Genomic DNA, 25,063 nt, shown 5'->3' with positions numbered 1-25,063 from the left:
TATATTATATATTTCTTTTGAACTATTTAAGATCAAAATCGATTCAACAAGAAACTTAAAGACACTGATGCTGTGGAGCGTGAGAAATGGTATTAGATGTAGAGCTACAGGATCAAACAGCTCCATGTGATTGGAAGTTTAATGGAGAACCCATAGTGCCAAACGAACGTATTGAAATTAAAAATTTAGGCGGTGGTAAACATCAATTGGTTTTTAACAGTCTTGAATTAACCGATGTTGGTGAGATAACCTGTGAGTCGGGACAATTGAACTCAACCTGCAAACTTTCTGTACGCAAAGGAGAGAGTAGACCCAACATCGATTGTCCAGATGAGTTCGCTGGTCCTATAAGTGCAGCTGTAATTATTGAAGTGCCCTACAAAGGTATTTTAATTATTTATTTATGGGTCATTTTTAAACTTTTACATTGTAATTTCTAAGTTAATTGACTTCCAGTACAAATAGGCCGTTTATAGTTTTTTTTTTTTTGTAATTATAAATCCATTTATTTATCGTGTTAAAACACATTAATCTTATTAAGATGCCTTATTATATTATTATTGCAAGTAGTATATTCCTTATTTTGTCTCTTTCATGAAGTCTGCGGTACAAGACAAACTCCGATTGAAGCTAAATTAATTAAAGATGGCAAACCCTTGCCCGTCAAGGATGTCGAAGTTGCGGTCACCGATGACAAGGTTACCTTTAAAATTAAAAAACCCTCACGAGATTTGTCAGGACCATATCAAATAAAAATTGTCAATGGGCAGGGTGAAGATACGAAAAATGTTAACATTATATGCCAAGATGTCCCAGAACCTCCGAGAGATATAGATATTACTGATGTGTATCAAACTTCATGTGTCGTGCAATTCAAACCACCAGCGGACGATGGCGGAAGTCCTATAACAAAATACGTGATCGAACGCCAAGACTTGAGCAAAAAACAAGGCTGGGATCCTGTCGCTGAGGTTCTACCAAACGAGCCATGTCTTAAGAAAATTGACGACTTGGTACCAAAGAAGCAGTACAGATTCCGTTTACGTGCTGTCAACAAAATTGGCCCATCTGACCCGGCTACCTTCAAAAACTCAATACTCGCAAAAGATCCATGGGATGAGCCTGGTAAACCAAAAGAGGTTGATCTGGTCGATTGGGATAAAGATCATGCTGATTTGAAATGGGAGGCACCCGACAGCGATGGTGGTGATCCCATCACAGCATACGTTGTTGAATATAAGGAAAAATTCTCCAATGATTGGGTGGCCGGCAAAGAAGTACCCGGAGATGCTAGAACAGCAACCGTTAATGATCTCAAAGAGGGCCAACAGTACGAATTTCGAGTCCGTGCTATTAATCGAGCTGGTCCTGGCGAGCCTAGCGACAAGACGAAAGCCATTATTGCCAAATGCCGTTTTGTTAAGCCATTCCTCATTGGCGATGGCCTTAAAAATATCACTATTAAGAAAGGGCAAACTGTGCGCTTTGATATAAAGTATGACGGTGAACCGGAACCAACGGCTAGTTGGTTGAAAGATACACAAGTACTAAAGTTTGACAATCAGCGCACTTGTCTGGAGCAACTCGAGCGTAACTCGTCCATTACTATTAAGAAGGCGGTGCGCAAGGATACCGGCAAATACAAATTAGTTTTGACGAATAGTTCAGGTACAATTGAATCGGAAGCACAAGTTGTGGTTCTTGATCGTCCATTGGCACCCGGTGGTCCCTTTGAGCCAGAAGAAGTTCGTGCTCATCATATTAAGATGAAATGGAAGCGCCCTGCTGATGATGGCGGTTGTGAAATCACCGGCTATGCGTTGGAGCGTATGGATGATGAAACTGGACGCTGGATACCAGCGGGAGAAGTTGGCCCAGAAGAGACGTCATTTGATTTCAAGGGACTCACACCAAATAAAAAATACAAATTCCGTGTCAAGGCTATTAACAAAGAAGGCGAGTCCGAACCGCTTGAAACAACTGATGCGATTGTTGCCAAGAATCCATACGATCCTCCAAGTCCACCAAATCAACCAGTCATTGATGATTATGATAATAAAAGTGTACTTCTTAAATGGAAAAGACCTCCATCGGATGGTGGACGACCAATTACACATTATATTGTTGAAATTAAGGATAAATTTTCGCCAACGTGGACGGAAGTAACCAAAACGGAGGATCCAACGCCCGAATGCAAAGTTGAAGGACTTAAGGAAAAAATGATCTATCAATTCCGAGTACGTGCTGTCAACAAGGCTGGACCCTCAGAGCCATCACAGCCTACCGATAATCATTTGTGCAAGCATAAAAATCGTAAGTAATTCAATAGGTATTCAAGATCAAGATCATCCTAAAAGTATATTATTGCTTTTTTTTTTGGCTTGGCATTGGCTTAACACACCTTTCCACAATTATGAAAATGTGTATAATTATATTTCTGTGCTTCATATATATATGTTTATTTATTATATATTTACTGTGGAACGTATTTACTTAGCAATTTATTTTGTAGTAAACAGCGTAATTACTTTATTTACAAAATGCAATCAAATTTATTTAATAAAACTATTATAGGACTTAAAAGCTATATAAAATCTTTGTAAATAAGTTATCAGAAAATCAAATAATTCATATACACAATATAAATAGAAAAATGTAAATCTAATAATGGTTAATTGTAGTGTTATTTCTTCATTGCTCGATTAACTACACTTTTATTTATTTTAAAATGCCTTTGATGATATTGGAGGCTCCGAGTGCTTCAAAATTTGTGTATATGGTTCGAATTTCGATTACTATTTTAGCTTTTTTTCCTGTTTCATAAATTATTTTTAAATAAATAATAAATTTAAATTATTTAAGCATACTGCAAATATACAAATGCAATATATATTATTTTTTATTTTAAATAAGCTTTAAGCTTATCGTAACTGGTCCCAATAAATAAAATATTTGTAATTTGCTTTTATAAATATCGTTACCCTAACAAATAAAATGTGGTTTGGAAAAATTAACATGCTTTAAGCTTGTGAAACGCTTTTTCAAAGTACGTATGCAATTGCAATATTATTCATATCGGATTATGTTTAAATTAAAATTTTTTTATCACTACCTTATTTATCAAAACTTAATAGTTAAGCCACAAATTGACCGAACGACCTTTAAGCGGGTTACTCTCAAGAGTGGTCGAACTCATAAATGGTCGGTGGACGTTAGCGGTGAGCCCGTACCGGAATTGGCATGGAGTTGGCGAGATGATGTTCCATTAACGAGCGGTGATCGAATTACTATCGAAAAGGTTGACTACCACACGGAATTTGTGATAACAAATGTAAAGCGCAACGATAGTGGGCTCTATACATTGAAAGCTGAAAATCGAAATGGTGTTGATCGCGAAACGGTTGAGTTAATTGTTTTAGGTAAGCCCAGCTCACCAAAGGGACCACTCGTTGTCGACGATGTTACCGCAACTGGATGTAAGCTGCATTGGAAAAAGCCGGATGACGATGGCGGAGTACCGATTAAGGAATATGTGATTGAAAAAATGGATACTGCAACTGGTAAATGGATTCGAGTTGGTAGATCAGCTGGTGAAAAAGAACCCCCCAGTTTTGACGTGACTGGGTTAAATCCGGGATCAGAGTATAAATTCCGTGTGTCGGCAGTCAATGAGGAGGGCGAATCAGAACCATTAACAACACTTGTAGGCGTTGTCGCCAAAGATCCCTTCGATGAGCCAAATAAACCTGGTACTCCAGAGGTTGTCGATTATGACAATCAAAGTGTTAAACTGAAGTGGACCCCACCAAATAATGATGGTGGTGCTCCAATTCAAAAGTACATCATTGAAAAGAAAGATAAAAATAAACCAGAATGGGAAAAAGCTTTGGAAGTTTCAGGTGATCATTTGGAAGGAACAATTGCCGGTCTTCAGGAATATGGTGAATACGAGTTCCGAGTAATTGCCGTCAACAAAGCTGGCCCATCTCCACCGTCAGACGCAAGTCTGCCACAGATCATCAAATATAAAAAATGTGAGTATGACGTAAGCAAACTCTTTGCGTAAAAGTTGTTTATATTCTATAAAACAAGTAAAAACCTACAGTCGAGTATGCCTAATTGTGAGATTTCCGCTACTCATTTTCTAAATTCTAAAAATATACCAAACACAACCGCTTCCAGGCACAAAGTTGTAATACCATCCTATCCTATGGGTAGCGGGTATAAAAATCGTACACTGATAATATTTTTTTTAAGAAAATACTTTATATTCTCTAACCAGCAAACATGACGCATTTGTGTTCGCTCTGAAAACCCTTTACATTCTATCTTCGCTGTTTCTTTTTAATATTTAACTATTCAAATTAGATACATTCTGAACTTATTAAATGAAACTAGAGATTAGAAATCCTTATAAGTGCTGTTGCAAATATCGATTAATGCTGTTAATATTCTTTACTATCTACAGTGAAACCTCGAATTGATCGCACCAACTTAAAGCCTTTGCTAATACGTGCTGGCAAACCTATAAAATACGACGTCAATGTACGTGGTGAACCAGTTCCAACAATTACATGGTATCAAAACGACAATGAGCTCAAACCAGAAAACTTGCCAAGCAATGCTGAAATTAAAAACATACCTCATAATACTAAATTATCGATAATAGACGCGGTACGAGAGCACACTGGTGTCTATAAGATTCGCGCTGAGAATGACCATGGTTTTGATGAGGCAACTGTTGAAGTGAACGTTTTGGGTCCTCCTGGTAAGCCAAGGGGACCGTTAACGGTCAACGATATTACCAAGGACAGCTGCAAGTTAAAATGGAAGAAACCAGAAGATGATGGTGGTAAGCCCATAACGGCCTATCAAGTCGAGAAATTCGATAAAAAACAAGGTCGTTGGGTACCCGTCGGACGTACCTCTGGTAATGATACCGAATTTGATGTCAAAGGTCTTCAGGAAGGCCATGAGTATCAGTTTCGGGTCAAGGCCATTAATGAGGAGGGCGAATCCGAACCTCTCGAGACCGACGGCAGCATAATTGCTAAAAATCCATATGAAGCGGCCAGTAAGCCAGGTACACCTATAATCGAGGATTACAATGAACATATGGTCAAACTAAAATGGGAGGTACCAAAAGACAATGGTGGTGCCCCCATCACAGGTTACATTATTGAGAAAAAAGATAAATTCGCACCGATATGGGACGAAGTTCTTACCACGAACGTAAGTATTTTCTCATACAGATGTAATCTCTGCCTACGCAAATTTTTTTTTTTGTTAGAATTGAAGTCATTAACGTGAATTGAAAAAAATATAATTTCTGGTTTACTATTATAACAATTGGGTCGACTTATATTTCCAATTTGAAATTAATATCGCAAATAAGTAAGTTAATTGAGGAAGACGATCTAATATAGTATTTCTTAAGATAGTATGGTGTTCACTGGTCATAAAAATATAAAACACTGTATAACGATAAAAAAAAAATAAATAACCTCTTTGATATTTAGACACCTGCACCAGAGGCAACAGTCGAGGGTCTTATCGAAGGAAACGAGTATCAATTCCGTGTTCGAGCTATTAATAAGGCAGGCCCTAGCGAACCAAGTGATGCGACTGCACCTCATTTAGCCAAGCCAAGAAACCGTAAGAAATTTAAATCATACTTCTGCGAAATTTTTAATTAGAATTTGTTCTTCTGATACATAACAAGTTTTATACTAATTTTTCAGCTTCAATATCAACAAAATTGCTTTCCATAATTAATAAGTTTTTACTTTTTTTTTGTTAAGCTTTCACTGTTGGGTATATTTAAAAATAACAATGCCTTTGAAGATCTTTAACTCGTAATGATTTATTCCAATCTTATACACATAATAATTTATAGTGTTAAGCCAAGCCATGGTCGTGTAATGTTTTTAATGTGCCTAACTCCAATTGATACTCATTAATACGTTTGTAAATTTTTGTAGTCAAACCATCCATAAACCGAGAGAAAATGAAACCCATTAAAGTTCGAGCGGGTCAACCAGTTAAATTTGATGTAGATGTCAAAGGAGAGCCCGCACCAACGTTAACGTGGGCCTTTAAAGAAAAAGAAATTACGCCTAGTGGTCAAGCACGATTAGATAATGAAGACTATAATACTAAACTGACATTGTTAGATACGACACGCAAAGATAGTGGCGTCTATAAACTTCGTGCTGAGAATATTAATGGTGTTGATGAGGCGGAAGTGGAAGTTATTATATTAGATAAACCTTCGAAGCCCGAAGGTCCATTGGATGTAAGCGATATTCATAAAGAAGGCTGCAAACTGAAATGGAAGAAACCAAAAGATAATGGTGGTGTACCTCTTACTGGATATGTTGTCGAAAAAATGGATACAGCGACTGGTAAATGGGTACCTATTGGATCTGTTGATCCTGCGAAAACTGAGATTGATGTGAAGGGTCTCGAGCCCAATCATCGCTATCAATTCCGTGTTAAGGCTGTCAATGAGGAAGGCGAATCGGAACCACTAGAAACGGAATCAGCAATTACAGCGAAGAATCCATTTGATATAGCTTCACCGCCTGGCTTACCAGAGCTGGAAGATTGGGATGAGCATCACGTTAAATTGAAATGGGAACCACCTATGCGAGATGGGGGATCACCAATTACAAACTACATTATTGAAGTAATGGACAAGGATTCCGGAGAATTTGTAAAAGCAGCCGAAACCGATGGTCCCATTTGCAAAGGTGTTGTCAAGAAGTTGGAGGAAGGTCAACAATATAAGTTTCGGGTTCGTGCTATCAACAAAGCTGGCCCGTCAGAACCATCTGAGCAAACGAATTGGCATACTGCAAAGCCTAGATTCTGTAAGTTAATAAACTTAAAAAACATTCACTTATTCAAAATAAAAACAAATTACAAATTATATTTTGTTTGCAGTGAAACCCCATATTGACAGAACGAATTTGAAGCCTATAACTGTCAAAGCAGGATTGTCAATTAGCTTGGATGTTAATGTGAAAGGTGAGCCAGCTCCAACGGTTGAGTGGCTATTTAATAGTTTGCCCGTTGTCACCGAGGAAGAGGGTATTAAGATTGATAACGTGGATTATAATACCAAATTCTTCATAATGCGAGCCAAACGCCCGCAGAGTGGCAAATACACCATAAAGGCTACAAATGAAGTGGGCGAAGATATTGCAGAATTAGAAGTGACAGTGTTGGGCAAACCAGGAAAACCAAAGGGCCCACTCGAAGCAAGCGATATAACGAAGCACGGCTGTAAGCTGAAATGGAAAAAGCCTGATGATGATGGTGGCTCTCCGATAGACTATTATGAAATTGAAAAACTTGATCCACATACGGGACAATGGTTGCCATGTGGCAAAAGCTCAGAGCCCGAAGCTAAGGTAACTGGACTTCAAGAAGGTAAGCCTTACAAATTCCGTGTGCGGGCTGTTAATAAGGAAGGTGAATCTGAGAGCTTGGAAATGGAACAATCGATTATTGCAAAGAATCCATATGATGAACCCGACAAACCGGGACGCCCAGAGCCTACGAATTGGGACAAGGATTTTGTTGATTTGGCATGGACGCCGCCTAAAAATGATGGGGGAGCGCCAATACAAAAATATATCATACAAATGCGTGATAAGTCTGGTAGAGCTTGGGTGGATGCGGCCACTGTTCCGGGTGATAAAACCAAGGGGACGGTTACTGGAGTTGAGGAAGGACATGAGTACGAGTTCCGCGTTGTTGCTGTAAACAAAGCTGGTCCAAGCGATCCCAGCGATGTCTCCAAGTCCGTGGTGGCAAAACCACGATTCTTAAAACCACACATTGATCGCAAGAATCTACAAAAGAAGATCATGCGCAGTGGCCAAATGTTACATATGGAGGCTGCAGTTAAAGCCGAGCCTCCAGCGAAAATCACCTGGACATATAATGGAGAGGAAATTGTAAGCAATGAAAAAATTAAAATTGAAAATGAAGAGTATAAGACGACGTTTATAATGCCTAAAGTACGACGCGCCGATAAAGGTTTGTATGTGGTTTCAGCTAAAAATGATTCTGGAACGGATATGGTAGAGATTGAGCTGGAAGTATTATGCAAGCCAAGCAAACCAAAGGGACCTTTAGCTGTATCCGACGTGTCGGCTGAAAGTGTACACCTAAAATGGGAAAAGCCAGATGACGATGGTGGAGAACCCATTGAACATTATGTAGTTGAACGTATGGATACCGAAACTGGTCGTTGGGTGCCAGTTGCGACAACAAAAACGCCCGAAGCCAATATTACCGGTTTAACCGAAGGCAAAGAATACTTCTTCCGCGTAAAGGCTGTCAATAGCGAAGGAGAATCCGAACCTTTGACCACTGATACGCCAATTACAGCGAAAAATCCATACGATGCAGCCAATACACCTGGTAAGCCACAACTTACTGATTGGTCGGCTAATCATGCCGATCTCAAATGGCGGGAGCCAGAAGATGATGGTGGTACTCCTATTACCGGCTATATTGTTGAGAAGAAGGATAATAATACCGGCAAATGGCAAAAAGTATTAGAAACAAATACTCCTGCTTGCAAGGCCCGTGTTAACGATTTGATAGAAGGCACCAAATATCAGTTTAGAGTCAAGGCTATCAACAAGGCGGGCCAGAGTAAGCCATCTGAGCCTTCGGATCAAATGATAGCCAAAGACCGATTTGCACCACCGAAAATTGATAGAACCAATATTAAGGATATTACTATCAAGGCTGGTCAGCATATACGATACGACATTAAAATTTCAGGAGAGCCAGTCCCATCCAAGATATGGTTCCATAATAAAGCTCGAATCGAAGATGATGCGTATAACATTGATATGGAAGCGCATCGCACAAAATTATCACTTCCGTATGCCAAGAGAATACATACCGGCAAATACACCATCAAAGCTGAAAATGAATCGGGCCATGATGAGGCCTCCTTCGAGGTAACTGTTTTAGATAAACCAGCTTCACCAGAAGGTCCATTGCGTGTCTCAGATGTGCACACGGAAGGATGTAAGCTAAAGTGGAATCCACCTCTGGACGATGGTGGATTGCCCATTGAGCACTACGTGGTTGAAAAAATGGATCTGGAGTCTGGTCGCTGGCTACCATCGGGTCGCTTTAAAGAGCCATTTGCTGAATTAAATAATTTAGAGCCCGGTCACGAGTACAAATTTCGAGTGCTGGCAGTCAATACGGAAGGTGAATCGGAGCCACTTAACGGTGATCATTCAATTATTGCCAAGAATCCATTTGATGAACCAGGCAAACCCGGCACTCCAGAACCTGTTGATTGGGATAAGGATCGCGTTGACTTGGTATGGCGACCGCCATTAAATGATGGTGGCTCTCCCATAACGTCTTATGTTATTGAAAAACGTGAGAAAGGCGGAAATAATAAATGGTTGAAAGGAGCTGAAATACCTGCACCGCAATTTGGTGAAGAGTGTAAGGCGTCGGTGCCAAACCTGGACGAAAACTGTGAATACGAGTTTCGAGTTAAAGCTGTTAATGCGGCTGGCCCGGGAGAACCATCCGATGCTAGTCGATCCGTCGTCACAAAACCTAGAAAACGTAAGTAAACATTACCATAAAAAACTTACAAATTTCACCTGTACAAGAATCAACCTAAGCAAATCAACAGAAACAAGATCTAAATAAAAATGTGAACAACTGTACATCAACACATTTAAGCGAATGAATAGAAAGGAATTATGAATTTAAAATTATTCTGTTCGTTAGCTAAGTACTCAAGAGTAGAATTTTGAGTCACCCCTTTAGTTTTAAAAGTTATTATTACCTATAATCATATTGAATGGAATGTCCTGTGTGTATTAATTTAATTTTATTTTAATTTTACCCAGTTGCACCCAAAATTGATCGCCGCAATATTCGCACGTATAATGTGAAAGGTGGTGAGCCAATATTCTTGGATATTAACGTTAGCGGCGAACCAGCTCCCGAAATAAGTTGGACTCAAAATGGCAAAACAATAAGTCCCACATCTGTATGCCACATCGAAAACGTGCCTTACAATACGAAATATATAAACAATAACCCAGAACGCAAAGACACAGGGCTTTATAAAATTGTTGCTCATAACCTTTATGGGCAAGACCAAGTCGAATTTCAAATAAATATAATAAGTAAGTATTTAATTCGCGAATGCTACTGGAGTATGCGGGGTTTGTCATGTGAATCAATACTAACGATCGACTGTTCATTTCAGCAAAGCCAAGTAAACCTGAAGGTCCCTTGGAAGTATCTGACGTTCACAAGGACGGCTGCAAACTGAAGTGGAAAAAACCAAAGGATGACGGCGGCGAACCAATCGATAGTTATTTGGTCGAAAAATACGATCCTGATACTGGCATTTGGTTACCTGTGGGTAAGACCGATATACCTGAAATTAATGTGGATGGATTGATACCTGGTCAAGAGTACAAGTTCCGTGTGAAAGCCGTTAACAAAGAAGGCGAATCTGAGCCATTGGAGACTTTAGGCTCAATCATCGCTAAAGATCCATTCAGTGAGTATTGTATTTTCATTTAAAGTTAAACTTAAGTTAAAATAATATGACAATGAAGTTTTATTGTAATAAAAAAAAATAATTTGAAAAATATAAAACCATAAGTTCCCAAGATTTAGTTGTTAAAAACATATTTTTGCTATCGTTCAATTGAAAAAAGATTATTTGTAAATTGAAAAAGATCTATTCCCTAAACAATAACGTATTGTAGATTTTTTTCTTATATATGATTTCTGACAATAACATCCAATTTTGTTATGCTAGAGACTATAAAATCATATTTACTGTCATCTGTTTAGCTACACCATCGAAACCAGGAGCACCAGAACCTACAGATTGGACTGCAAATAAGGTGGAATTGGCGTGGACAGAACCAGCTACTGATGGCGGCTCACCAATAACCGGGTACATTATTGAAGTCAAGGATAAATATAGTCCACTATGGGAAAAAGCACTCGAGACAGACATTGCAACTCCAGTTGCAACCATCAATGGATTAATTGAAGGCAATGAATATCAATTCCGCGTAATTGCGCTTAACAAGGGCGGACAATCCGAGCCATCGGAAGCAAGCAAAACATTTGTAGCTAAACCACGGTATTTGGCTCCTAAAATCGACCGCAGAAATCTGCGAGATATAACTATATCAGCGGGAACTGCTCTCAAATTTGATGCAAATATTATTGGCGAGCCAGCACCGAAAGTAAATTGGAAATTTTCGGATTATCCACTGCAATCTGGTAAAAACGTTACAATTGAAACTCCCGACTATTTTACAAAATTAGTGATACGTCCGACACATCGCGCCGACTCTGGCGAGTATTTAGTTACGGCTACAAATAGTTCGGGTAAAGACAGTGTGTTAATTAACGTGAACATAACGGATAAACCAACTCCACCCAATGGACCGCTTCAGATATCGGATATTCACAAGGAAGGGTGTCACTTGAAATGGAAGCGCCCCAATGATGATGGTGGTACCCCCATAGAATATTTTCAAATCGATAAGTTAGATCCGGAAACTGGAAATTGGACACCTTGTGCTCGTTCTTCCGAGCCACAAGCCGATGTTAATGGTCTAACACCTGGTAGTGAGTATAAGTTCAGAGTATCTGCTGTAAATGCCGAGGGTGAATCCGCTCCCTTAGTTGGTGACGAATCCATTATTGCTAAAAATCCATTTGATGAGCCCGACAAGCCTGAGAATCTTCGTGCTGTCGATTGGGATAAGGATCACATTGATTTAGCCTGGACTCCGCCGTTAAATGATGGTGGTTCTCCTATAATTGGCTACCTTGTAGAAAAAAAAGATAAGTATGGCAAGTGGGAGAAAGCATTGGAAGTTCCAGCTGATCAATGTAAAGCTACTGTACCCGATTTAATCGAGGGTCAAGCCTATGAGTTCCGCGTCAGCGCTATTAATGCTGCCGGCCCTGGGGAACCGTCGAATACCACAGGCCCAATTATCGCCAAATCACGCAACAAGCCACCCGTCATTGACCGCAGTAGTTTAATTGAGGTTCGCATTAAAGCGGGTCAAGCGTTTGGTTTTGATTGCAAGGTCTCGGGCGAGCCAGTCCCAAAAACTAAATGGCTACTAAAAAAGAAGGAAGTCTATACGAAAGACAACGCAAAGGTCACTCATTTGGAGTACAATACTAAACTTAAGATAACAAATGCAACACGCTCTGACTCCGGTTTATACACAGTGCATGCAGAGAATATTAACGGTGAGGATAGTGCTGACGTTAAGGTCATCATTATTGATAAGCCATCGCCACCCAATGGACCGCTTAAGGTGGAAAATGTACATGCCAATGGTTGCACTTTGAAATGGAGTCCACCCGACGATGACGGAGGTCAGCCCATTGACAGTTACATTGTTGAGAAATTCGATGAAGCAACTGGACGTTGGGTGCCGGCTGGAGAAACAGATGGACCTAAGACAAATCTGGACGTTAAAGACTTGATACCAGGACACAAATATAAGTTTAGAGTGCGTGCTAAGAACCGTCAAGGCACATCAGATCCACTAACTACACCCCATTCAACTGAAGCTAAGAATCCTTACGATGAACCAACTAAACCAGGCACCCCTTCAATTAAAGATTTTGATAAAAACTTTGTTGATTTGGAGTGGGAGAGGCCAAACAGCGATGGCGGCTCCCCAATTAGTGGTTATATTATTGAGAAGCGTGATAAATATGCACCGGATTGGGAAACATGCGCAGAGATTGAAGGCGATGTTACCAGCGGTCATGTACCTGAATTAATTGAGGGCGTTAAATATGAATTCCGTGTGCGAGCTGTAAACAAAGCTGGGGCAAGTACGCCAAGTGATCCAACAGCGCCTCATTTGGCACGCGCGAAAAATTTGCCCCCGAAAATCGATAGGAGTTTTATGGCAGATATTAAGGTACGAGCTGGCAATGTTGTTGAATTCGATGTACCGGTCAGTGGAGAGCCAATACCAAGCAAGGACTGGTCGCATGACGATAATATTGTCATTAATACGGATCGCGTGAAAATTTCAATTTTTGATGATCGTACAAAATTACGCATTCTTGACGCCAAACGGATTGATACGGGAACATACACGCTACTGGCGCGCAACCATAACGGTGTGGATAAGCATTCGGTTAAAGTGACGGTTCTGGATGTTCCCAGCGTACCAGAAGGACCTCTACGTGGCGATGACGCTACGAAGAACTCTATCGTATTACGATGGCGACCACCCAAAGATGATGGTGGCTCAGAGATCACTCATTATATTGTAGAAAAAATGGATAATGATGCGATGCGTTGGGTTCCAGTCGGCGAATGTTCTGGCAACGAGTTACGTGCCGAGAATCTTATCGAAAATCATGATTACAATTTTAGAGTACGGGCTGTCAACAAATTGGGCCAATCACATCCACTGACAACATCACAAGCCATTACAGCCAAAGACCCATTCACGCGTCCTGATAAACCAGGACAGCCTCAGGCTGTGGATTGGGGCAAGACCTTTGTTGATTTAGAGTGGGCAACGCCAAAACGTGATGGAGGCGCGCCAATCACTTCTTATATTATTGAAAAGCGTCCAAAGTTTGGACAATGGGAAAATGCTTTGGTTGTGTTAGGTAATGAACTCAAAGCTCACATCCCTGACTTGACTGAGGGAGGTGAGTATGAATTCCGTGTCATTGCAGTAAATCGTGGCGGTTCAAGCGATCCCTCAGATCCGTCTGGCACTGTGATTTGTAAGCCACGCTTCCTCGCGCCATATTTCGATGCATCTCTATTAAATGACATTACCGTGCACGCTGGAAAACGCTTGGGTTGGACTCTTCCCATTGAAGCATCACCTAGGCCGAGCATTAAATGGCTTTTTAATGGCAAGGAAGTGCTCGGTAAATCAAATCTCTTCCAAAATGAACTGACTTTTGAGATATCATCGGCACGTCGCAGCGATGAGGGACGATATACTTTGATATTGAAAAATGAACATGGTTCGTTTGATGCATCGGCTCATGCTACTGTACTAGATCGCCCATCTCCTCCAAAGGGTCCTCTTGATATATCGAAAGTTTCTCGGGATGGCTGCCACTTGGCCTGGCATGTACCAGACGATGATGGCGGGTCTCCTATACTACATTACATAATCGAAAAGATGGATCTGTCCCGCGGCACTTGGTCCGATGCCGGTATGAGCACTCATCCTGTTCATGATGTCATACGTCTGATCCACAACAAGGAATATTTATTCCGCGTGAAAGCGGTCAATGCTATTGGAGAATCGGAACCATTGGAGCTCGCCAAGAGCATTATAGCTAAAAACGAATTTGATGAACCAGACGCTCCTGGAAAGCCACTTGTTACCGATTGGGATCGCGATCATGTCGACCTACAATGGACACCACCGAAATCTGATGGCGGTGCCCCACTCTCTGAATACATCGTTCAAAAGAAGCAAAAGGGTAGCCCTTACTGGGCGAATGTTTTACATGTCCCTGGAAACAAAACAAACGCCACAGTTCCCGAACTTGTTGAGGGACAAGAATACGAATTTAGAGTGATTGCCGTTAATCAGGCTGGGCAGTCTGAGCCGTCAGAGCCAACAGATCCCATCATGGCCAAGCCTCGTTATTTGGCGCCAAAGATCATCACGCCCCTTAACGAGGTCCGCATTAAAGCTGGACTTATTTTTCACGTGGATATTGATTTTATTGGCGAGCCTGCTCCTGAAGCTATTTGGACGCATAAATGTAATCAATTAAAATCAAATGAGCGTTCGACAATTACTGCAATTGGACACCATACTGTTGTGCACACTGTAAATTGTCAACGTTCAGATTCCGGTATCTATCATTTACTTTTGCGGAATGATTCAGGCATTGATGAGGGAAGCTTTGAATTGATTGTACTCGATCGACCCGGACCACCAGAAGGTCCGTTGGTGTATGAAGAAATCACTTCAAATTCCGTCACAGTATCATGGAAGCCACCCAAAGACAATGGCGGCTCCGAAATTTCGGCATACGTTATTGAAAAACGTGATTTAACGCATGGTGGAGGCTGGGTTCCAGCTGTGAATTATGTGAACGCAAAGTATAATCATGCGATTGTTCCTCGTTTGCTCGAGGGAACTAAATACGAGTTTAGAGTTATGGCTGAAAATCTGCAGGGTCGATCTGATCCCTTAACATCCGAGCAGCCTGTGATTGCTAAAAATCAATACACTGTACCAGGAGCACCGGGTAAACCTGATTTAATTGACAGTGACAAGGATCATATCGCTATTAAATGGAAGCAACCGATTAGCAATGGTGGCTCGCCGATATTAGGTTACGTCATTGAACGACGTGAGGTCAGTACGGGCCGTTGGTTAAAGATCAATGGTGAACCAGTGCCAACCACCGAATATACCGATAATCGCATAACACCAAATCATCAATATCAGTATCGCATATCGGCAGTCAATGCAGCCGGCAATAGCAAACCTTCTGAGCCATCAGCAACACTTACGGCCCGCCCTATGCGCGAGAAGCCAAAACTTTATTTGGATGGGTTGGTTGGCAGACGTGTTAAGGTACGCGCTGGCGAACCAGTAAATATCAACATACCCATTTCTGGAGCACCAACGCCGTCAATTGAATGGATGCGTGGTGATCTAAAATTGTCGGAGTCAAAGAAAATCTCTTGCGATACAAATTCAGAAAGAACTATTTTCCGTATAGATGATTCTGCTCGAGAAGATGCTGGAATTTATAAATTGAGTGCCAAAAATGAATTTGGTCAGGATTCAGCTGATATTGAAATTATTGTTGTGGACAAACCATCGCCTCCTGTGGGACCACTTAACTACACGGAAACTGCTCCTGATCATATCTCACTACAATGGAATCCTCCCAAAGATAATGGTGGTAGCGATATAACTGGCTATATTATTGAGTTCAGTGAGTTTGGTGTTGGCAATTGGAAACCCGTGCCGGGATATTGCCCCAAAACCAATTATTGTTGCAAGGGACTCATAGAAGGCAAGAAATATGTGTTCCGCGTACGTGCTGAGAATATTCATGGTATCTCCGACGCATTGGAAGGTAAGCCAGTTGTGGCCAAATCACCATTTGATCCGCCTGGTGAGCCATCACAACCCCAAATTGTTGCATACACTCCGAACTCAGCTTCATTGGAATGGCATCCTCCAGATTATTGTGGAGGAAAACCGATTTCAGGTTACATTGTTGAGCGGCGAGAGCGAGGCGGTGAGTGGCTCAAATGCAATAATTATCCTACACCAAATACCAGCTATACCGTGCCCGATCTACGTGATGGTTGTCGCTACGAGTTCCGTGTGACAGCCGTAAATGATGCTGGCCCAGGAAAACCATCGAAGCCATCAGAACCAGTGACAGCGGAGCTACAACGCTATCGTCCTGATGCTCCAGAACCACCAAAAGCCGATCGCATCACAAAAGACAGCGTTACACTTTCATGGCGCCCTCCACGTAATGATGGCAAGTCGAAAGTCAAGGGCTATCACGTTGAAGTGCGTCCAAAGAACTCCAAAGAATGGCGTCCCGTTAATGAATTACCAATCAATGCAAATGTTTTTACTGTTCCTAATTTGAAAGAAGGCGAAGAATATTCATTCCGAATTATTGCTGAAAATGATGTTGGTCGCTCGGAACCCTCAAAACCATCGCAGCCTATCACAATCATGGAGCAACCTAATAAACCATGCATGGATTTGGGTGGTGTACGCGACATTACTTGTAGGGCCGGCGATGATTTTAGCATTCATGTGCCATATGTGGCATTCCCGAAACCAAATGCTTTCTGGTACTCAAATGATACTGTAATTGATGATGTGCTAGATCATCGTGTGCATCAACGTTTAACAGATGATGCGGCTTCATTTGTTGTCAAGAATTCCAAACGCTCCGATTCAGGCCAATACCGTTTACAGCTGAAGAATCCTTCAGGGTTCGATACGGCCACAATAAATGTGAAAGTTTTGGATAGACCGGGCCCACCACATAATTTGCGTGCTGATGAATTTGCTGGGGACTCCTTAACCCTTTATTGGAATCCTCCGAAAGATGATGGTGGTTCACCAGTGCAAAATTATATAATAGAAAAGAAAGAGGCTCGTTCCTCCACTTGGTCTAAGGTGAGCAGTTATTGCACCGTGCCTTTTGTACGAATTCGCAATCTTGTAATTAATAAAGAGTATGAATTCCGCGTGTTTGCTGAGAATAAATATGGTACATCGGAAGCAGCAATTACAACAGAACCAATACGTGCTCGCCATCCATTTGATGTACCAAATGCACCTGGTATTCCCCGAGGCATTGATTCTAGCGAGGATAGCATTACTATTGCCTGGTCTAAGCCCAAGCATGATGGTGGTTCACCGATTACTGGATACGTAATCGAAAAGCGCTTGTTAAGTGAAGAGAAATGGACAAAGGCAATGCATAATCTATGTCCGGATTTAACGTGCAAGGTGCCCAATTTAATAGAGAATGCAGAGTACGAATTCCGTGTAGCGGCTGTTAATGCTGCTGGACAATCCCCGTATAGCGCATCCAGTGATTTAATTTATTGCCGCCGACCACCGCACGCACCAAAGATCACTTCCGATTTATCTATACGGGATCTCACTGTGATTGCTGGAGAAGAATTCCACATTACTGTGCCATATCACTCAAATCCAAGGGCTGTACCGAATTGGAGTATTAATGGTATTGATGTTGTTCAGGATGAACGCGTTAAATTTGAAACAGATGATTACAGCTCGATATATAGAAATGTAAGTGCCAAACGATCGGAAACTGGTTCATATACAATTACATTAAGCAATACTAAGGGTTCGGACACGGCATCTTGCCATGTGACTGTGGTAGATCGTCCTGGCCCACCACAAGGACCATTAAATGCTTATGATATTACACCGGATACGTGTACGTTAGCTTGGAAGACTCCTTTAGATGATGGTGGGTCGCCCATTACTAACTATGTTGTAGAGAAGTTAGACACGAGTGGCACTTGGGTAAAAGTCAGTAGTTTTGTTCGTAACACGCACTACGATCTAATGGGCCTGGAACCCAATCATAAATACAATTTCCGAGTGCGTGCTGAGAATCAATATGGCCTGTCTGATCCACTGGATTTGTCCGAGCCGATAACAGCCAAACATCAATTTACTGTGCCTGATGAACCTGGACAACCCAAAGTCATAGACTGGGACTCAGGCAATGTGACTTTGATCTGGACACGTCCAACAAGTGATGGTGGCTCTCGTATTCAAGGCTATCAAATTGAATACAGAGATGTTGTGAACGACTCTTCATGGAATACTTATGAGTTCCTCATCAAGGATACCAAATATCAACTATATAATTTGATCAATGGCAATGAATATGAATTCCGTATCAAGGCAAGAAACGTCGCTGGTCTTAGCAAACCGTCGCAACCATCAATGAGATTCAAACTTAAGGGTAAATTTAATGTGCCTGCGGCACCAGGGACTCCACAAGTGACGAAAGTTGGCAAAAATTATGTCGATTTGAAGTGGGAAAAACCAATAAATGATGGAGGATCTCGCATCACCGGTTACATAATCGAGAGACGAGATATTGGTGGTGCAGTTTGGGTTAAGTGTAATGATTATAATGTGCTAGATACCGAATTTACAGTCATTAATCTTATCGAAATGGGCGATTATGAGTTCCGCGTATTTGCTGTTAATGCAGCTGGTCGTTCTGAACCCAGTTTATGCACCATGCCCATTAAGGTGTGCGAAATTTTGGGCGGCGAGAAACCTGATTGGATTAAACGCTTACAAAACCGAGTCGCACCTTGCGGTAAAGATTTTACTTTGGAATGCGCAGCATCGGGTAAACCAATACCTACTGCCCGTTGGCTACGCAATGGCAAAGAAATCCAAATGGGCGGAGGACATATCTCAAGCGATAGCAAGGATGGCGTATTTAGATTACACTTATCTAATGTACAAGCTAATGATGATGGGGATTACACTTGTGAAGCCATCAATTCTTTAGGATTTGTACATACCTCTGGTTATCTAAAAGTGGGCTCGCCACCTATTATCAATAGATGTCCCAATGAACTGTATTTACCAGAGGGCGATAATAACAAATTTAAAGTTTATTATTCTGGAGATCAGCCGATGTCAGTGAGACTAACGCGCAATAATGAGCCCATAATTGATTCAGGCGATAATTCACATTTTAGACTTAACATCTTCGATGATTATATTGCCATTTGTATCAGGGATATTGTGAAAAACGATGCAGGTCAATATCAAATTGAATTATCTAATGATTCTGGCAATGCAAACGCGAATTTTAATGTTTTTATTACTGGTCTTCCTTCAATACCAACTGGTCCTTTGGGAATATCTCACATTAATAAGCACTCTTGTACATTGGCTTGGCGTCCACCTAGTTATGATGGCGGACTAAAAATTACTCACTATGTGGTGGAACGCAAGGATCTTACTTCACCTCATTGGATTACAGTATCGAGCTCATGCAAGGATTTGTCGTTCAATGTGCAAGGTCTGCTCGAGAATCAAGAATATATATTCCGAGTGATGGCTGTTAACGAGAATGGTATGGGTTTGCCATTGGAAGGCTTAAATCCGATACGCGCCAAGGCTCCAGTTGATCCACCTTCACCGCCCGGCATTCCACAAATTACCGAAATCGGCGGAGACTTTGTTCACTTGGAATGGACCAAGCCCGAATTCGATGGCGGTGCCCATATCCAAGGCTATTGGATTGACAAACGCGAAATTGGCAGCGATACTTGGCAACGAGTTAATCCAATCATATGTCTACCCAATCAAATTAACTGCCACAATCTAATTGAGAGTCGTCAGTATGAATTCCGAGTTATAGCGCAAAATATTGCCGGGCTTTCAAAGGAATCATCTGCATCGCAGACCGTTAAAATTATCGATCCAAAGGCGGCAACGCCACCCATTATTGAGAAACCACTGCGCGATGCACATTGCATTCAAAATCACAATGCGCAGTTCACGTGCACCATAACTGGTGTACCTAGACCAACTATATCCTGGTTTAAGGGCGCCAGGGAAATAACAAATGGAGCTCGATATCGCATCTATTCAGAAGGGGACAGTCATTTCCTCAATATTAACGATATTTTTGGTGAAGATGCCGACGAATATGTTTGCCGTGCTGTTAACAAAGCTGGTGCCAAGTCCACACGTGCTGCTCTCGCAATTATGAGTAAGTAAACATTTTAGCTATCTCGAATCGCGCATTAAAAATGGTACAAAAATACCAAATATATATGCTCTTGCCACACACACGCCACTTTGACTTGAACTCCATTACTATTTTGTAAACAAATAGTGAAGTGAATAGACCCCTGCCCTGAGTGTCTTGGCTCGAAATGCGATTGTCTAAAAGAATTCAATGAAATCGAAATCCCAAAAATATGATTGGTTCTTATGATGTGTCCCCAGTAGAAAACTTAAAAAGTGCAACAATAGTTTCAATTAGTAGTATTAATTTATTTTTGTGTACAGTATTAATGAATCTTCCTCTTCTTACTATTATGAAAAACATAAATTACAAAAGATCTATTTAGTAGTAAATTATTATTTTCTATTTTTATCGAAGCTTTTCGTAGACATACACAACAATTTGCTTAAAATTTATTTTCATGCTTAAAGATTAAATACATACATATTTATTCATAGAAAAAGCTCATGAAAATATAGACATTTTAAAAATTATGATTTAAAATTCTCGGTATTTAATATTTTTTTTAATTTTTGTTATTTTTTTTCTACTGATGGTGTAATAAATTTCTAACGAATTATCTGTATTTCAAGCTGCCCCTAAACTAAATGTGCCACCAAGATTTAGAGATACTGCCTACTTCGATAAGGGTGAAAATGTTGTTATCAAAATACCTTTCACCGGTTTTCCCAAGCCTCGCATACATTGGGTTCGGGAAGGAGAATGTATCGAATCTGGCGGTCACTACAATGTTGAAGTGAAGGATCGTCACGCTGTGCTGACAATACGCGACGGCTCTCGCCTCGATTCAGGGCCATATCGAATTACAGCTGAGAATGAACTTGGCGTCGATGTCGCCAACATCCAAGTGCAAATCAGTGATAGGCCAGATCCGCCACGTTTCCCGTTGGTAGAAAGTATCGGGACTGATTCGCTGTCTCTAAGTTGGAAACAACCTGTTTGGGATGGCGGTAGCGACATTACAAACTACCTGGTAGAACGCCGCGAGCATCCATTGTCTTCGTGGATACGTGTGGGTAACACACGCTTTACTTCAATGGCTGTCAGTGGCTTAAGCCCAGGCAAGGAGTATGATTTTCGTATTTTTGCCGATAACGTTTATGGACGTTCGGATTCATCGGAAATAAGCACTTTGATCAAAACGAAAGATGCAACTAAGAAGAAGCCAACAGAACGCAAATGGGAGTTGGATGCGAATGGCAAGAGAATTCGTGGCAAGGCCGATGGACCTATTAAGGATTACGATTCTTATGTATTCGATATTTATTCAAAGTTTGTTCCACAGCCCGTGGAAATATCACAAACTAGTGTTTATGATAAATACGATATTCTAGAGGAAATCGGAACTGGAGCGTTTGGTGTTGTCCATCGATGCCGTGAGCGCAGCACTGGCAATATTTTTGCAGCAAAATTCATACCTGTATCGCATTCCGTCGAAAAAGAGTTGATTCGCCGAGAGATTGATATTATGAATCAGCTGCATCATCAAAAACTTATCAACTTACATGACGCTTTCGAAGATGATGATGAAATGGTACTCATTCTGGAATTGTAAGTAGAAAATATCTTAAAAAATTGTTTCGATCGACTCCGCATAATAGATATTATGGTAAAATTATATTATGGTAAAATTAACAATAAATATCCCTCATGTTAAATACAATTCCTGCTGGGACAAAGTTATAACACATAGTTATAAATATTAACAACAATCAGAAGGTACCATGTTTGACCCCATAAAGACTTCATATTTTTGATTCTTGGTATATTTTTGATACTTTTATATAGTTTATAGCGATATACCAATTATATATATCTAGTAGTCTTAAGCATCTCACACACGATGCAAACAATTTGCGGCAAGTTGAAAAAAAATTTGCAATTTGTTTTTGTTTTGCAAGTTCTTCTTCAAATTTGATTACAGCAATCAACTTGCTGCATTTTTTATACCCGCTACCCATAGGGTAGAAGGGTATTATAACTTTGTGCCGGCAGGAAATGTATGTAACAGGTAGAAGGAGGCATCTCCGACCCTATAAAGTATATATATTCTTGATCAGCGTCAACAGCCGAGACGATATAGCCATGTCCGTCTGTCCGTCCGTCCGTATGAACACCTAGATCTCAGAGACTATAAGAGATAGAGCTATAATTTCGACAGCATTTGTTATGTTTGCACGCAGATTAAGTTTGTTTCACTTCCGCCTCCGCAAATAAAAAAAATCGAATAACAAGTGTAATTTTAAAGCTAGAGCTACGAATTTTGGTATATACAATAATTACTGTAGTAGTTATGATTCCTGAAATTTGGTTGCGATCAGATAAAAATGTGGAAGTTATTAAAGAAATACTTTTGTATGGGCAAAAACGCCTACTTACTAGGGGTCTGAGTTGCTTTGGCCGACAATCTGGCACATTGTGCCGTTTATGGTATATTTTGAATGGTGTACTATATCGATATACCAAACATACCATTTGGTATATTTTTAGTATTTCTTAGTATTTTCGGTATATTTTGAAAATGATACCGCAATATTTTGCCTTTATTAAAAATGGGTAGCGGGTATCTCACAGTCGAGCACACTCGACTGTAACTTTCTTACTTGTTTTTTCATCGTGTGTACCAAGCCTTAGGGATGCTTTAGTATTTCTTCCGAATATTAATTTGCTGTATATTTTTTTAGATCCAAAATCATATATATCATAATTCGAAAATATATATACAATTAATATATAATTATACAAATGTTTGCACGCAGATCAAATTTGTTTTAAATTTTTGCATAACAAGCTTAATTTCAAAGCTAGATCGAATTTTGGTGTATACAATAATAACAATAGTAATTATGATTCCTGAAAATTTGACTGATTTAGTCAAAATTATTATGTACATACTTAACAAATATTTTTTATTGACTAGTTTATCCGGTGGTGAACTCTTTGAGCGCATTACGGCTGAAGGCTATGTGATGACCGAAGCTGAAGTTATCAACTATATGCGACAAATATGTGAAGGCATCCGGCACATGCATGAGAAGAACATTATTCACTTGGATATTAAGCCTGAGAATATAATGTGTCAGACTCGTAGTAGCACATGTGTTAAGCTCATTGATTTCGGATTAGCCACACGATTGGATCCAAATGAAATGGTAAAAATCACGACGGGAACAGCTGAATTTGCTGCTCCGGAAATTGTCAACAGAGAACCCGTTGGCTTCTATACTGATATGTGGGCCACCGGAGTACTTGCCTACGTTCTGTAAGTTGATTTGAAAATAATACTTGAAAATAGCTCTTAACCTTTAGGTACCGCTTTTAACCATAATTGGATTATAAATCTATTATTTAAGTATAAGTTTGCAGTCTAAGGATGCAAAAAACTGAGACCCTCTAAAGGCGGTCAAGTATTTAAATTCACCACTTTTGCTTTTTTAATACAGATTAAGTGGACTTTCTCCATTTGCTGGAGATAATGATGTGCAAACACTGAAAAATGTGAAGGCATGTGATTGGGACTTTGATAAGGAAGCATTCAAACATATTTCCGAAGAGGGCAAAGATTTTATAAGGAAACTTCTTCTTGCCAACAAAGAGAAACGAATGACCGCGCACGAATGCCTGTTGCATCCCTGGCTGACGGGAGATCATAGTGAATTAAAACAAAAAATTGCACGCGATCGTTACCTCGCATATCGAGAGAGACTAAGACAAAAATATGCCGATTTCGAAAAATACTTACTGCCAATTGGACGATTATCCGAATATTCATCATTGCGCAAATTACTCATGGAGAAATACAAGATACACGAAGCGGTCTTTGATCGAAGACAAGCTGCTCCACGATTTGTCATTCGACCATCTTCTCAATTTTGTTATGAGGGTCAAAGCGTTAAGTTTTATTGCCGATGCATTGCAATTGCTACCCCTACATTAACGTGGTCGCACAACAATATTGAGTTGCGGCAGAGCGTTAAATTTATGAAAAGATATGCTGGTGATGATTATTACTTTATCATAAATCGAGTTAAACTCGAGGACCGAGGGGAATATATCATTAGAGCCGAAAATCATTATGGCTCACGCGAGGAAGTCGTTTTCCTCAATGTCCATCCCCTGCCAAAAGAACAGCCCAGATATCGAATTGAATCGACGCCGGTTCGTCGCCGTGAACCATTGCCTTACACATTCTGGCAGGAAGAATCCGAGTCGGCACCCAGTTTTACATTCCTTTTACGTCCACGCGTAATGCAAGCTCGTGACACATGTAAGCTTCTTTGTTGCCTCAGTGGTAAACCAGTTCCTACCGTCAAATGGTATAAGGATGGGCGTGAATTAAGTAAATACGAGTACGCCATGACCCATTCAGATGGTGTTGTCACAATGGAAATAATTGATTGCAAGCCTTCGGACTCCGGCAAATATAGTTGCAAAGCAACTAATTGCCATGGGACTGACGAAACTGAGTGTGTTGTTATAGTTGAAGGTAAGACGACTAATCCGTTTTTTATTTTTTAGTTGTTAGATGTTAATATATGGAAGTTTTTTATTCTACACTCTTATTAATATTATTTAGTAAATTGTTTGTTAATTTGAAGATTCTTTTCGTAAGATGTTGCACTTAATCAAAAGTTTTCAATATTTTTGGGTAATAAATCATTAATATCGCTTAATAGTGCTGCTTAACCAA

The 25,063-nt window shown here is 40.4% G+C and overlaps 1 protein-coding gene across 1 annotated transcript in view; it reads left to right on the top strand.

Annotated features, from left to right (window-relative positions):
- Positions 1-25,063, top strand: part of LOC117573196 (twitchin) — a 64,013-nt gene that overhangs the window by 32,840 nt on the left and 6,110 nt on the right. The window contains 14 exon segments of the mRNA XM_052006302.1: positions 32-85; positions 88-384; positions 601-2,313; positions 3,135-4,034; positions 4,469-5,232; positions 5,520-5,655; positions 5,982-6,872; positions 6,946-9,615; positions 9,906-10,187; positions 10,271-10,570; positions 10,870-20,334; positions 20,946-21,924; positions 23,294-23,635; positions 23,817-24,859. Coding sequence (XP_051862262.1) covers positions 32-85; positions 88-384; positions 601-2,313; positions 3,135-4,034; positions 4,469-5,232; positions 5,520-5,655; positions 5,982-6,872; positions 6,946-9,615; positions 9,906-10,187; positions 10,271-10,570; positions 10,870-20,334; positions 20,946-21,924; positions 23,294-23,635; positions 23,817-24,859 — 19,836 coding nt within the window.

This window comes from Drosophila albomicans, chromosome 4 (assembly GCF_009650485.2).
Source record: "Drosophila albomicans strain 15112-1751.03 chromosome 4, ASM965048v2, whole genome shotgun sequence".
In the NCBI taxonomy this organism is placed as follows: Eukaryota; Metazoa; Arthropoda; class Insecta; order Diptera; family Drosophilidae; genus Drosophila; species Drosophila albomicans.
This window is presented reverse-complemented; position numbering and strand designations above follow the sequence as displayed.